General features: G+C 37.0%; 1 protein-coding gene across 5 annotated transcripts; it reads left to right on the top strand.

Annotated features, from left to right (window-relative positions):
- The first annotated feature begins 361 nt into the window (after window positions 1–361).
- Window positions 362–11,147, top strand: LOC112182259 (pullulanase 1, chloroplastic). 5 transcript variants are annotated; one of them, XR_002929370.2, is made up of 28 exons: window positions 362–632; window positions 970–1,111; window positions 1,197–1,249; window positions 1,402–1,510; window positions 1,598–1,734; window positions 1,817–2,016; window positions 2,194–2,343; window positions 2,771–2,831; window positions 3,131–3,251; window positions 3,884–3,974; window positions 4,072–4,165; window positions 4,337–4,432; window positions 4,582–4,722; window positions 5,065–5,115; window positions 5,198–5,268; window positions 5,424–5,516; window positions 5,945–6,035; window positions 6,313–6,384; window positions 6,801–6,857; window positions 7,202–7,270; window positions 7,921–7,977; window positions 8,058–8,132; window positions 8,989–9,077; window positions 9,334–9,411; window positions 9,536–9,674; window positions 10,242–10,351; window positions 10,437–10,636; window positions 10,766–10,874. XR_002929370.2 is itself a non-coding variant. In XM_024320704.2 (28 exons), the coding sequence occupies exons 1-28, from the start codon at window positions 390–392 to the stop codon at window positions 10,931–10,933; spliced, it is 2,958 nt and encodes a 985-aa protein (XP_024176472.1). In that variant the 5' UTR covers window positions 362–389; the 3' UTR covers window positions 10,934–11,147. The 5 variants fall into 5 exon arrangements, 3 of the variants coding, with proteins under 3 accessions (XP_024176472.1, XP_024176473.1, XP_040367535.1); XM_024320704.2 differs by having other exon boundaries at window positions 10,437–10,536; window positions 10,766–11,147; XR_002929371.2 differs by lacking the exon at window positions 10,242–10,351 and having other exon boundaries at window positions 10,437–10,536; window positions 10,766–10,903.
- Window positions 11,148–12,242: the final 1,095 nt, after the last annotated feature.

Raw genomic sequence — 12,242 nt, 5'->3', positions numbered from 1 at the left:
AAATATTCAAGCCGAGCCGAGCTTGAGCATGGAAAAAAAATTCAAGCTTTAGCCTGACTCAAGCTCGATAAAAAACAAATGAGCCGAATATAATGACCTTGATATTCGCTCCGACTTAGCTCATTTACACCCCTACTCCCTAGAACATCCGAAATCATCACGCTCTTCCCACTGCCTTTGCATTAAAGGAGTGGAGAGTGGGAACACCGTCGTTCAACTTGAAAAATAAATAAGAAATAAATAAAAATTGAGTTCAAAACAAATCGACATATGTTGCATCGTTATTGGACCACGTATGGAGAGATCAGCCCTCCAAAAAATCCGAAAAAGCTACTCATTAAGTAACTGAGGTGGAGCAGCAGAAACAGAAAAGCAGAGAGGCCATTCCGATGCCTTTATGTACTTGTTCTCCGCTTCTTCCTCCTCCTCCTCCAACGGTCGACAGTCATTCCCTTCCTCACCGCCGCGCCTATTCTTCATCCTCCATACGCCGTCGTTTCACCTCCCAAGCCAAACCCATTTTCTCCTTCCCGCCAAATTCCGCCAAGTTTTCCACAACACCGCTACTTCAATGCTCGTCCTCATTGCCCATGACTGCCGAACAAGACTCCTCTTCAACCTCACAACCCCAGGTTTCTGATTTCTCTCCCCAAAATCTAATCCACAATTTGAAGAATCAAATCAAATTTACTTCAAATGTTAATAGTGAAATCAGTTGTGATGGTAGATTTGTAGAAACATAAGATGAAGGAATTCGATTTGGTCCTGGTTTTGGGTTAAAGAATCGAACTTTGTTACGATTATTGATAAAGACTGAATTTTGGTGAATGTATGCTTGAGATGAGAAATTGTGTGGCTTGGCTTACATTAGCTTTGGTCTATTTGAAATGGATAGAGAATTTGACAGGATTCCCATTTCTCCGATCAAGTTGTGAGTGACCTTTGAATTTGTGAACAATGGTGGGTCAGGTGCAGGGAAGCTTGTTGAAATCAAGGGCATTCTGGGTTAGTGAATCAATCATTGCCTGGAATGTGGATGCTGGAAATGATTCGTGCTACTTATTCGCTAGTGGAACTGCGGCGTTGTCATTAACCGGTGATGGAGTTTTGGGTATAGTCTTAGTAACTCTAAACCTACAAGTTATGATTATGTTGAATTTGAGACTTAAAAGTTAATGTGAGTTCTGTACTGACAGGTGAGGATGTAAAAGTTCAGCTTCAAGAGGATAGACATGGGCTACCGGAAAATGTAGAGAGCAGTGTGAACTTTTTTATTTTTTTGTTTTGAACCTACCGATGATTGTTGTCATTGTCTTTAGTTTTTTTTCTTGGATGTGACCTCTTGAGAAGTTTTGAAGCACTGCTTAGAACTGATCCATGTACCGAAATGAATGCTGTTAGGTGAAAGCAAAGTTTCCTCATATCAAAGACTACAGAGCGTTTAGGGTCCCCCCTGATCTGGATGTCAGACCTCTTCTCAAAGCTCAGTTGGCAGTTGCTACTTTCAGTTGTAAGGCTTTTGTTGCTCTTAGATTATGCAGTCAGGTGTTTTGAGTAGTCAATGAATATGTGGTTTGTCTGTGTTCACGTTGTACAGCTGATGGAAGGTGCAGCGATGCTACTGGTCTGCAGTTACCGGGTGTCCTAGATGAATTGTTCTCGTATGATGGTTCCCTTGGTGCAGTGTATTCAAAAGAAGCTGTGTCCCTTTACCTTTGGGCACCTACTTCTCAGGTATCTTATATTAGTATATTACCAACTAACCATGCTCTCTAAGTCGTAATTGTCTAAGCAATCACGCATGTCTTCAAAGCAGGCAGTATCTGTATTGATCTATAAGGAGCCATCGGGTGGAAATCCCTTAGAAGTTGTGCAGCTTGAGGAAGTTAATGGCATTTGGAGTACTAGAGGACCAAAAACTTGGGAAGGATGCTTCTATGTGTATGAAGTGTCCGTATACCACCCTAGCACCTTACAAATTGAAAAGTGCTATGCAAATGATCCATATGCTAGAGGGTATGCTGGTTGTCTCATTTAGCCAACAGTTACGGAAAATAGCTAAGGTGTTTCCATATTCCAAGTTATGCAGCAATACCATCTGCTAGTATATCTTTAGTCATGGAGATCCATCTAGATATGATATATGTGTATATATTGACACTTCCCTCTGATTAACTTTTTATTTTGGAATAGGCTCTCAGCAGATGGTAGGCGGACATTGTTCATCAATCTTGATTCTGATCATATAAAACCAGAAGGATGGGATAAATTGGTAGATGAGAAACCTGATATACATTCTTCTTCGGACATAAGTATTTACGAGTTGCACATAAGAGATTTCAGGTAATCACTAGTCTCAGTGTTGATTAGATTGTTCTTGAGAACTTCTCTACCGTTCTTGTTTGAACATAAAACCATAAAGCAATATATAGAATGACAGATTACACATTATAGGCTTTTCACGTAGTTTGAAGCTACTAAATAGAGTTTTTGGGTTAAGGAGAAGTCTCGCATGAAGTTTATGCCCATCACTTCAAAAATTTAAGCTGTTGTCTCTCTTTCTCACCCTCTCTCTTTGCCGCCCCGTGCTTTTGCTCCAACATAAAGTCCTGAGATCTGTAAAATGCCACTTTTTTCCGATTTGCTAAAGAGGGCTTTAAGTGATATAATTTAGCGTTACACTTTGACAAGTAATATGTGCTTGTTTTTCTTATATATGATTATATTTTTTTGGTATTGCACTGAGTTCTACACTGATTTTCCATTACAGTGCCAATGACCAGACAGTGCTTCCTGAATTTCGCGGTGGATATCTGGCATTCACTTCGCAGGTAAGATACTAAAAGAGAGCCCCAAATATATGTCACTGAAGTATTCTAATGTTAAAAATTGGAGTTAAAATATAGCCACACTTTTTTCATGAGTGGTAAATCTAATGCGTAACCTTTTCATACCAGAACTTATAATGCTTAGTTTCTTTTGTTTCTACATCTTGAAAAAGCCTATATATCACTGCTGATTATCTTCTGTAAGAACTTCTGTTCAGTCACATGTGGGTCTATACATAGTAGACAAATGCTTTGAGATTATAGTAAATTAGAAATTAACAATATGCATGTATGTTTTGAAGGACTCGGCTGGCATATCTCATTTGAAGAAATTATCAAATGCTGGTATCACTCATGTCCATCTACTGCCAGCCTACCAATTTGCAGGTGTTGATGATGAGAAGGGGAACTGGAAGAGTGTAGGTAAGAGAAAATTAACTGCCAGCCTTTGTTGTTCTCTCTCACTCATCCCCATTATCGCTTGAAAAGAAAGAAAAAAAAAAAAACAGAACCAAAGTTATTTTCTTTGTAGGTTTGTAGGAATGCTTTGAGCCTTGATACAATTACATGAGTATGATTATTCATCAAATACTCTTAGAAATTTATTTTGTTAGAGTTTAATGTAGTACTTGGTGATATCATACAGTAACACATGCTAATATGTTACTCAGTATGTTATTATGTCTCGGTATGTTATTAGTATATGTGGATGCTGCACAGATTATTATGTATCTGTGTGTGTTATGATGTTGATGTTGGATCTGGCTGTTTGAAGTCCAAATGGTTAGGATCTGTTGAGATATGGGTCATTCCAAGCATGTGGGACTTGTATGGGTTGATCCAATTTAGGGGCTTCCACAGCATATAGCAGTTAGCAACTGGGCCAGCTTCAAATGGAGAGGATACTTATCCTTTGATGTTGATGTAAAACAGAATAGCATGTACTGGTCATGTGTGTATATATAAACATTTCTAAAATATAAAATGTTTGCGCTCAAAGCAGCTGAATTGTTATCTGCTTGGTTACTTCATGTGTGTGTATGACATATGGCCAGATTCCAAGATTCTTGAAAAGTTTCCTCCAGATTCATCCGAGCAACAAGCTCTAATTACAGCAATCCAAAATGATGATGGGTATAACTGGGGGTATGCTCCTGCTGATTTGTTTTTACATTATCATTATAAGATACTTTGTGTTGGCTTAATTTTATTTTGTTTCATTTTTTTTATTTTGTGTTTGAAGGTACAACCCTGTCCTTTGGGGGGTCCCTAAAGGAAGCTATGCAAGTAATGCAAATGGTTCATACCGGGCAATTGAGTTTAGGAAGATGGTTCAGGTCTGGTATTGTATTATCACTTCACTAATTTGGGCCAAATATCTTGTGTTTCATTTGTCTTGTGAGATGAGACTTACATAAAATGAGAATCTCCTTCCCTCCCTTGTCTGTCTCCTGTCTACTTGGGTTACAACTTACAAATGACTAAAAAACAGGTTATATTGGTTGCAGGCACTTAATCGTTTTGGCCTTCGTGTTGTCTTGGATGTTGTCTACAATCATTTGCATGGAAGTGGGCCATTTGATGAAAATTCAGTTCTTGATAAGGTCATGGTTTGTTATTATTGTTTATAAGATCCCACTATATATAGAATATGCAGTCCGATCTTAGATGTTATCCTGAGGGGCTTGTGTATTATAGAATTCTTCCCGTCTTATATGTCTTCTTGAATTTTGTGACTTAAATTTGGTTACAGATTGTTCCAGGTTACTACTTGAGAAGAAACACTGATGGTTTTATTGAGAATAGCACATGTGTAAACAACACTGCTAGTGAGCATTTTATGGTAGAGCGTTTAATTCTTGATGATCTTTTGCACTGGGCAGTTGATTTTAAGGTAATTATGTACTCTTCAAAATGGTGTCTCCAATACATCAAAATAGTCTCTTGAAGTCACATTTGAAATGAAAACTTTATTAACTAGCCTGTGGCCTCCTCATACTTCTCTTCCCTTTGTGTGAAGAGGTCCCAAGTTCAAATCCTTCCTCCCCCTTGATCAAAAGAATGAATATTTCTCTCCCTCCCCCTTGATCAGAATAATGGACATTTTTCTCATCTCTATAGTTCACAGATTCAATGTTGGATTAATGATCGTTGATGTTTCTACATCAACGAAGATATGCTTTTAGGTTTGAACTGGGGGTTTCCATTACTAACAATTTTATGATTATTTTGCTAGGTTGATGGATTCCGGTTTGATCTTATGGGTCATATAATGAAAAGAACAATGGTATGTAATCTCAGCCATTTTGCATGGTCTACTGAGGGGATGCACAATAGTCATTTGCCTAAAATTACTAATGTGTGTATAGGTGAAAGCAAAAGATGCGCTTTACAGCCTAACAAAGGATAGGGATGGAGTTGATGGCTCAAGTATCTATATGTAAGTTTGGAGATGCCAAGCGTTTCAGAGATTATTACTACATCTTTGAATATTGATGCGTGGATTTTATTTGTGGAGCTGTTTTTCTGCTTATGATATACTTAAATTCTAGTATGGTTTTGGCTCAATGTTTCCTTTTATTCCCTTTTATCTAGATATGGTGAAGGATGGGATTTTGGTGAAGTGGCCAACAATGGGCGTGGAGTAAATGCATCGCAGTTCAATATTTGTGGTACTGGAATTGGGAGGTACTCCTTTTCTTTTCCATCTTATGGAGTCGTAATATCTATTTACCTTACTGTCTTAGAAAATTGGAAATAGGATTCTATGCAGGATATAGACTAGGACTGGTTTTAGTTTCAGTTGTCGACTATTTGAATACATATATACCTGCTTCCGATTAATTTCTCACCTTTTCAAATATCCAAGAGACACAGAAATAGACACATGTCACACACTTAAACTTTGACTTTTTGCTGCAGCAGCTTATCTTAGTCAAATGCGTGTGAGGGAACTGCACTGACCTTTCCTTTTTCTTCTGTATCATTTATTACTGCCTATAGTTATGATTGGTTTTATACTTCTATCTTTGAGGGAATCTCTTTGTGAAAGTGTTTTTTTTTTTTTTTTTTAATTAAAGGCACAAGGCATTAAGTTTTTGGGAAATTTAATGCAGTTTTAATGATCGAATACGGGATGCAATACTGGGTGGTTCTCCATTTGGCCATCCTCTTCAGCAAGGATTTGTGACTGGTCTACTATTACAGGTATGTAATAACTTTTTTCAAAAGAATCTGTATATATTAGTTGATTGTTTCTCTAAGAAATTAAATGCTAGCAAGTCTTCCAGCGCCTTTTTGTTGCCTACAGCTGTTACTATGGTGAAACTATAAATCTTTGTATCAGTGACGTTGTAATCTGTATATTACTAGAGTTTTGATCATCATTATGGGGAAGCTTTCTTTCTTATGTACAGTATCTTTGATTGGTAAATTTATTCAATCTTTTGTTCTTGTGACAAAGGTTCTATTCTTTCTTTTATAGCCTAATGGTTACGATCATGGCCCCGAAGTTGTTGCAGAACGTATGCTTGCTGAATCAAAGGATCACATTCAGGTTTATACCCTTGATGCATTTCTTGTATATATAATGCTTACCTTTTGGGCATATGTATTTAGTATTGAAAACTTGTAGTCAGACACTGGACTCCTGCTCTTCCCTTCCATTATTCATTCCAGTTATGAAAGCTTCTTTTTGATGCTAATAAAACTGAGTTTGAAACGCTCTTCCCTTCCATTATTCATATGAGTTCTTCTTGGCTGCACTAGGACTAAAATTCTTAAGAAATATTGTTCTCTGTGGTTGTGAATTTGACTTTTCTTCTTCGTGTCATTATTTGCATCACTTTTAAATGTTTCTTTTGTCAGCCACGATTTAGATATTGTATAACTGATAACTCTACATCCTATTTCTCTTCTACTTTTGGCTTCTTCTTTTCTGCAAATATAGCTGATTGGAGTACAACAATTCAGGTTGGTATGGCTGCAAACTTGAGGGACTTTGTGCTAACCAATTATGAAGGGAAAGAGGTATACCTTGATTCTATAGGATAACTCTGGTCCGGTTTTTATTATCTAAACTTGCACTTTGCATCTGTATCTATGGTTTGATCCAGGTTGCAACTGTAATATTTACTGAAACATTAATATTTAACAATATCTTTATCAATATTATTCAGTCGGTATATATTAATGTTGTGTGGTGCCCTTTTAAGCATTGATTATGCGATAGTAACTAATGGGTAGCACCCTTTTTATAGCTATCTCCTCATATCAATGACTAGTTAAATTACAACTCAATTATGTTGACATTTACTAGAACAAGTTTTGGGTAATAGGTATAAGTTGACATGTTTATATGATGATTTCTTCAGGTAAAAGGATCAGAAGTATTGACATATGGTGGGACAAGTGTAGCATATGCTTTGGACCCTACTGAAACTGTAAGGATCTCAATTACACTTCGTAAGTTTGGTTCTTGTGACTTTTTGTTTATGATCACCAGTTCTATGAACTTCTATTTCTTTTTGAGGATGATATTTGTTGAGCCACAGTTTAATACCCTCTGGAAACAAGTGGAACGGTTGAGTTTAGGAAGTTCAATATCTTTGAGTGCCAGTGGTTGAGTGGCTAAGGAAGTTAGTGTGTTATTTGATGCTAGCTGGTGAGAAATAAAAACATTGAGGATCAGGTTAGAATTAAGGAATTCTTGGAGAATATGGATCTCAGAAGTACTTTTATTAAATCAAGAGTCCCATATTTAGAAATTTAAAGATACAGAAAGTGCAAGACTACCTTACTTGAAAGATGATTGCAACTCTGCAATAATTAAGGTTAATCGGAAAGCCAACTTCTAGTGGGGTTGGGAGATCATGAAGCTCTAAAGGGGTCATGGCTAAATGTACGACCTCTTAACTAACCCAACTCTGGACACTATTTGTTTCTTTATTTGTTATAATTAGGATTCTTTAAGTCATATGTTGATTTATTGGTTGACATTGTTGGTACTACTGTAGACACTAATGTTTCAAAGTTAGAATAATGATCTCGACATAAAAAGACCATGCATTTGACCACTTCTGTTGCTTTTCAGGTTAATTATGCTTCAGCTCATGACAACGAAACTCTTTTTGACATCGTGAGTCTGAAGGTATGCTCAACATACTTCCACAGTGTCTTCTCTGACATCAGGTTTTTAACTTCTGATCTAACTCTATCCATTACTTGTAGACTCCATTTGAAATTTCTGTAGAAGAGAGATGCAGGATAAATCTCTTGGCGTCAAGCATAATAGCACTATCACAGGTATCAAATGCTATTTTATGATATAAACTGTTCATGTACTCTTTTATTCATCTCTAAGAGTGTTTGTTTTATACAACTACATTCATCATAGATTATGAAGGTATGTAGTGCAGTTACAAAGTGACTTATGACAAGAAAGGGGGGAGTTTGTCCTATATCCTTATCAATGGTTATAAGAGAATTTCTTAACAGCGTAATTAGGTAGTCTGTAGTCAGGTCATGTTGGGGGAACAGCCTCTTATGGGTAACAATGAAATGAATGCCCTATCTCGTTCGTGCTGCTCTTCTTTGAGCAGGCCAATAGCATCTCTTTGCATTTTCAAAATGGAACGAGTCTTCTCTAAATCTAATCAGGAGAGAGCTGCATATTTCCTTTCATTTCTTTTTGTACCTTCTATTCCTAGAGAGGTCTACTGGAGGATAGTGCAAAAGCGACTAAATATGTCAGGCCTCAATAACTGCACATGAAGTTCGTATCTCGTGGCCTGTTATTTTTTCATGATTCATTTTGTATCAGGGTCATTGTCTTCTACTTTGTTATCACTGGTATAAGTAATAGATGATTACTGAGTGTTTGTATTCTGTGTTAATTAATGGAGAGATCCATCTTCTAGGATTTGCTTCATATGTTGTGTACTTGCTCCAACACTTTAGTATAATACCCTCAAACTAACTATTTCCAAACTCCATTAATTCACCATTTTGAATTAGTTTGACCAACCTTGGCTGGAAACTTGGGACATTAATTTTCATATCCCCGCATAGGAAGGCTGTCAGTGTTATTATGATTATCATATGATTCACTTTTTTGGTATATTATGTAACCAATCAGTATTTAATGATTTCCTAATTACAGGGAATTCCATTTTTCCACTCCGGTGATGAGATGCTCCGGTCCAAATCACTTGATCGCGACTCATACAATTCTGGTGATTGGTTCAACAGGTCTTCCTATTAGTCTCATTCTCAGATAATATCATAATTTCTAAGTCAGATTTTTGACAATCATAATTTAACTGGTAGAATGAGTAATTGAGTATGTGATCTCCATGACAATACTAATTTTGAGTGACAAGGTGGAACTGATCTTTTGCGGTCATTAATAGATACCTTACTCCTACATCATCATGGCGATGGAGGATTAATTGCTAGATGTAAGACGTCTTTCTCCATTTTAATATTTGGTTGTTTTGATTTCTAGGATTGACTTCACTTATAATTCCAACAATTGGGGTGTTGGCATTCCTCCAAAGGAGAAAAATGAAAAGAGCTGGCCACTGTAAGAACTTATGTATATATCTTAGTCAGGTTGAAATGTGATGTATAAACCCTTCCTAGTGGTGCTTCACAGACTCTTCAGAATGATATGGCAATTGATAATATCTGGCTGATTCTTTTTCCAGAATGAAACCAAGATTAGCAGAGCCATCCTTTAAGCCTCAGAAGAGTCACATCCATGCTGCTGTGGAGAATTTTTCAGATTTGTTACGTATTAGGTACTCTTCACCACTTTTCCGTCTGAGGACAGCAAATGCTATTCAGGTGAGGGGCTTCCTACACACCCTTATTTCTCCCTATAGTATATGGTTAATATGGCCAACTCCTGGTAGAAAATATTATGCTCTGAATGACTTTGTATATTGGGTTAAAACTTAGGTCGGTACCGAAATTAGAGTAAATCACTAAATCTAAATCAGGATTCAGGACCCACCATAAAGTGTGCTGCTTCGAATCTGGTAATGAGTCAAGTCAGCACTACATCCATCTCTGGCTTGACAGTAGTGATTTTAACTTGGTCATGTATTAGGGCTTTTGTTTGAGTTCAAAATATGCGCTTTGAATTCCTCTCTTACTTATTGCCTCCTCCTCTTGCCTAGTGAGCTATAAACTTCCGTTGGATCCCTATCTCAACACATAGATAATATTGGATAAAATTGAACATGCTGTCTTTTCACCCATAATCATTATTTGTTTCTTTGTAATTTCCTCTTCAGTCTTGCACCATTTCTACCTTTTATTTATATTAAGGCTTCAACTGTCATAAAGTACTTGCAATTGGTTACAAATGACAAGAGAAACCAAATTTACTCCCGGATATTTAAATTCTAGGAACGCGTACGTTTCCACAATACTGGGCCTGCATCCGTCCCTGGCATCATAGTAATGAGCATTGAAGATGGTCATGAAGGACTACCAGGGTTATCTCAAATGGATCCAATGTCGGTATACTTACATTTTAGTCCTTAATTCTGATGATGCCAATAATGGAAGGAATAATGCATTTGTAAACATTTTGGCGCACAGCTACTCCTACATTGTGGTTATCGTCAATGCACGCCCAACTGAGGTGTCATTTACAAGTTCTTCTATTCGTGCTAGGACCCTTCAATTACATCCTGTACAGGTAATTGTGTTTTGTGGAGTAAACTCTTAATTTTAGAGGAAATTTGCCTAAATTTGAGCCATCAAAGAGAGCATTGTGGATTTTCGGGAGGAAAAAAATGGTGATGAGTGAACTCTTTTTTTTTTTTTTGATTCAGTATGTTTGATGCTGTGGTCATATCTCTTGAAGTCGCTTCAGATATAGACATTGTTTTCTTTTCTTATGGCTCCTTATTATGAACCTGGTGCAGGTTAAGTCCAATGATGAAATAGTGAAGAGATCTACTCATGACATAGGCTCGGGATGCTTTACTGTGCCCGCAAGGACGACATCTGTGTTTGTCGAGCCTCGGGGGTATGAGTTGCTCTCTGCTGCATGGTTCACTAAGAATGTTATAAATGCGACAATTGACCAGTGATATAATAAGTTCCCCAGCCAGTGGAGTATGGCTCTTAAAGTTCTTATCCAACAAGAGGACTAGGAGTAATACTTGGGGTTTAGTCTGGTCTTTGAGATGGCAGAGAAGCATAACGGAATGGCTTTCTGATGCACTTGTATATATGTATTACGCAGTGGAGTATGTTTTGAAGAATCAAGAAATACTCATTTCTGTACTCATTTCCATTTGTGCAGTCTTCATGCTTCTTCTTTTTTGTTTTATCCTAAAACATCTTTGGTTCTTTGCAAGGTCTTATCGCTTGTGATTTCGCAGGTTTGGGAATTCTGCAAAACCAATCCCTTTAAAAACATTGGACCAAACTTTTCTAGACTGCAACTTATATAATCTTGACCAAAAAAAAAAGATATATAACCACTCCAGGGGCGGTAGAGCATTTCTTGAGGGGGTTTGAGCAACACGAGAGCTTCAAAATTCTTCAAATCGGGTCAGGTTACTAGTTTAAATTCATGGAGTACATTCACTAAAAGAAACTGAGAAACATGTACGAAAACTCAAAACTGATTTTCAAAGAAATTCCACTTTCTAGTGTAGTTTCCAGATATAGTGTGTTAAGATGAGAGATTTCTCGTCCGAATTTGGCTTGCTTTAAAATCAACTACTCATGTGGTGACTGGAGTTCATTTAAGAACCCTACAGCCCCGGTTCGTAACTCACTAATCAACAAAACATTATTGAATGGAAGATCATGATCGACTTATGCAAAGAAAAAATCCAAGTTAAACTGATAGTTGGGCAACCGATCCAGTTACCTCTGATATATCATCTTTACCTTCATTGAAGAGTAAACGCAACATGCATGTGAGTACATCTGATGGACAAATCACAATTAGATCCAGTGATTGATGTTGAATTAGTTACAGTTTGCTTGAGTTTTACTTTAAGATACAAAGCACCACATCTCTTCAGTTCTTTTTAATTTTGACAACATATTAGGTTAGATCAGTAGTTTTGCTTAGGTATGAAGATACTGGTGGTCGATCTGGTAAGGTATATTAAGGGTGTTGTCGCTTGAAAGCAAAAAAATACACTTCAGATACTCATTAGTTTAGTCATAATCTTTCACTAGTCAAGAAAAGAAAATGTCATAATCTTTCAATTTTATGCAACACACACCTTTTTCCACTACCACTTAACTGTAATGAATAGAAGAAATCATATTCAACACTAGTTTCATATTGAGTTAATTCTTAATTTGGAGAATGACACTGTGTTGGGCTGTTATTTTCTTCTCCAAGTATATATTGCACACAAATTTCATATTGAAGCC

Source organism: Rosa chinensis, chromosome 1 (assembly GCF_002994745.2).
Source record: "Rosa chinensis cultivar Old Blush chromosome 1, RchiOBHm-V2, whole genome shotgun sequence".
Taxonomy (NCBI): Eukaryota; Viridiplantae; Streptophyta; class Magnoliopsida; order Rosales; family Rosaceae; genus Rosa; species Rosa chinensis.
This window is presented reverse-complemented; position numbering and strand designations above follow the sequence as displayed.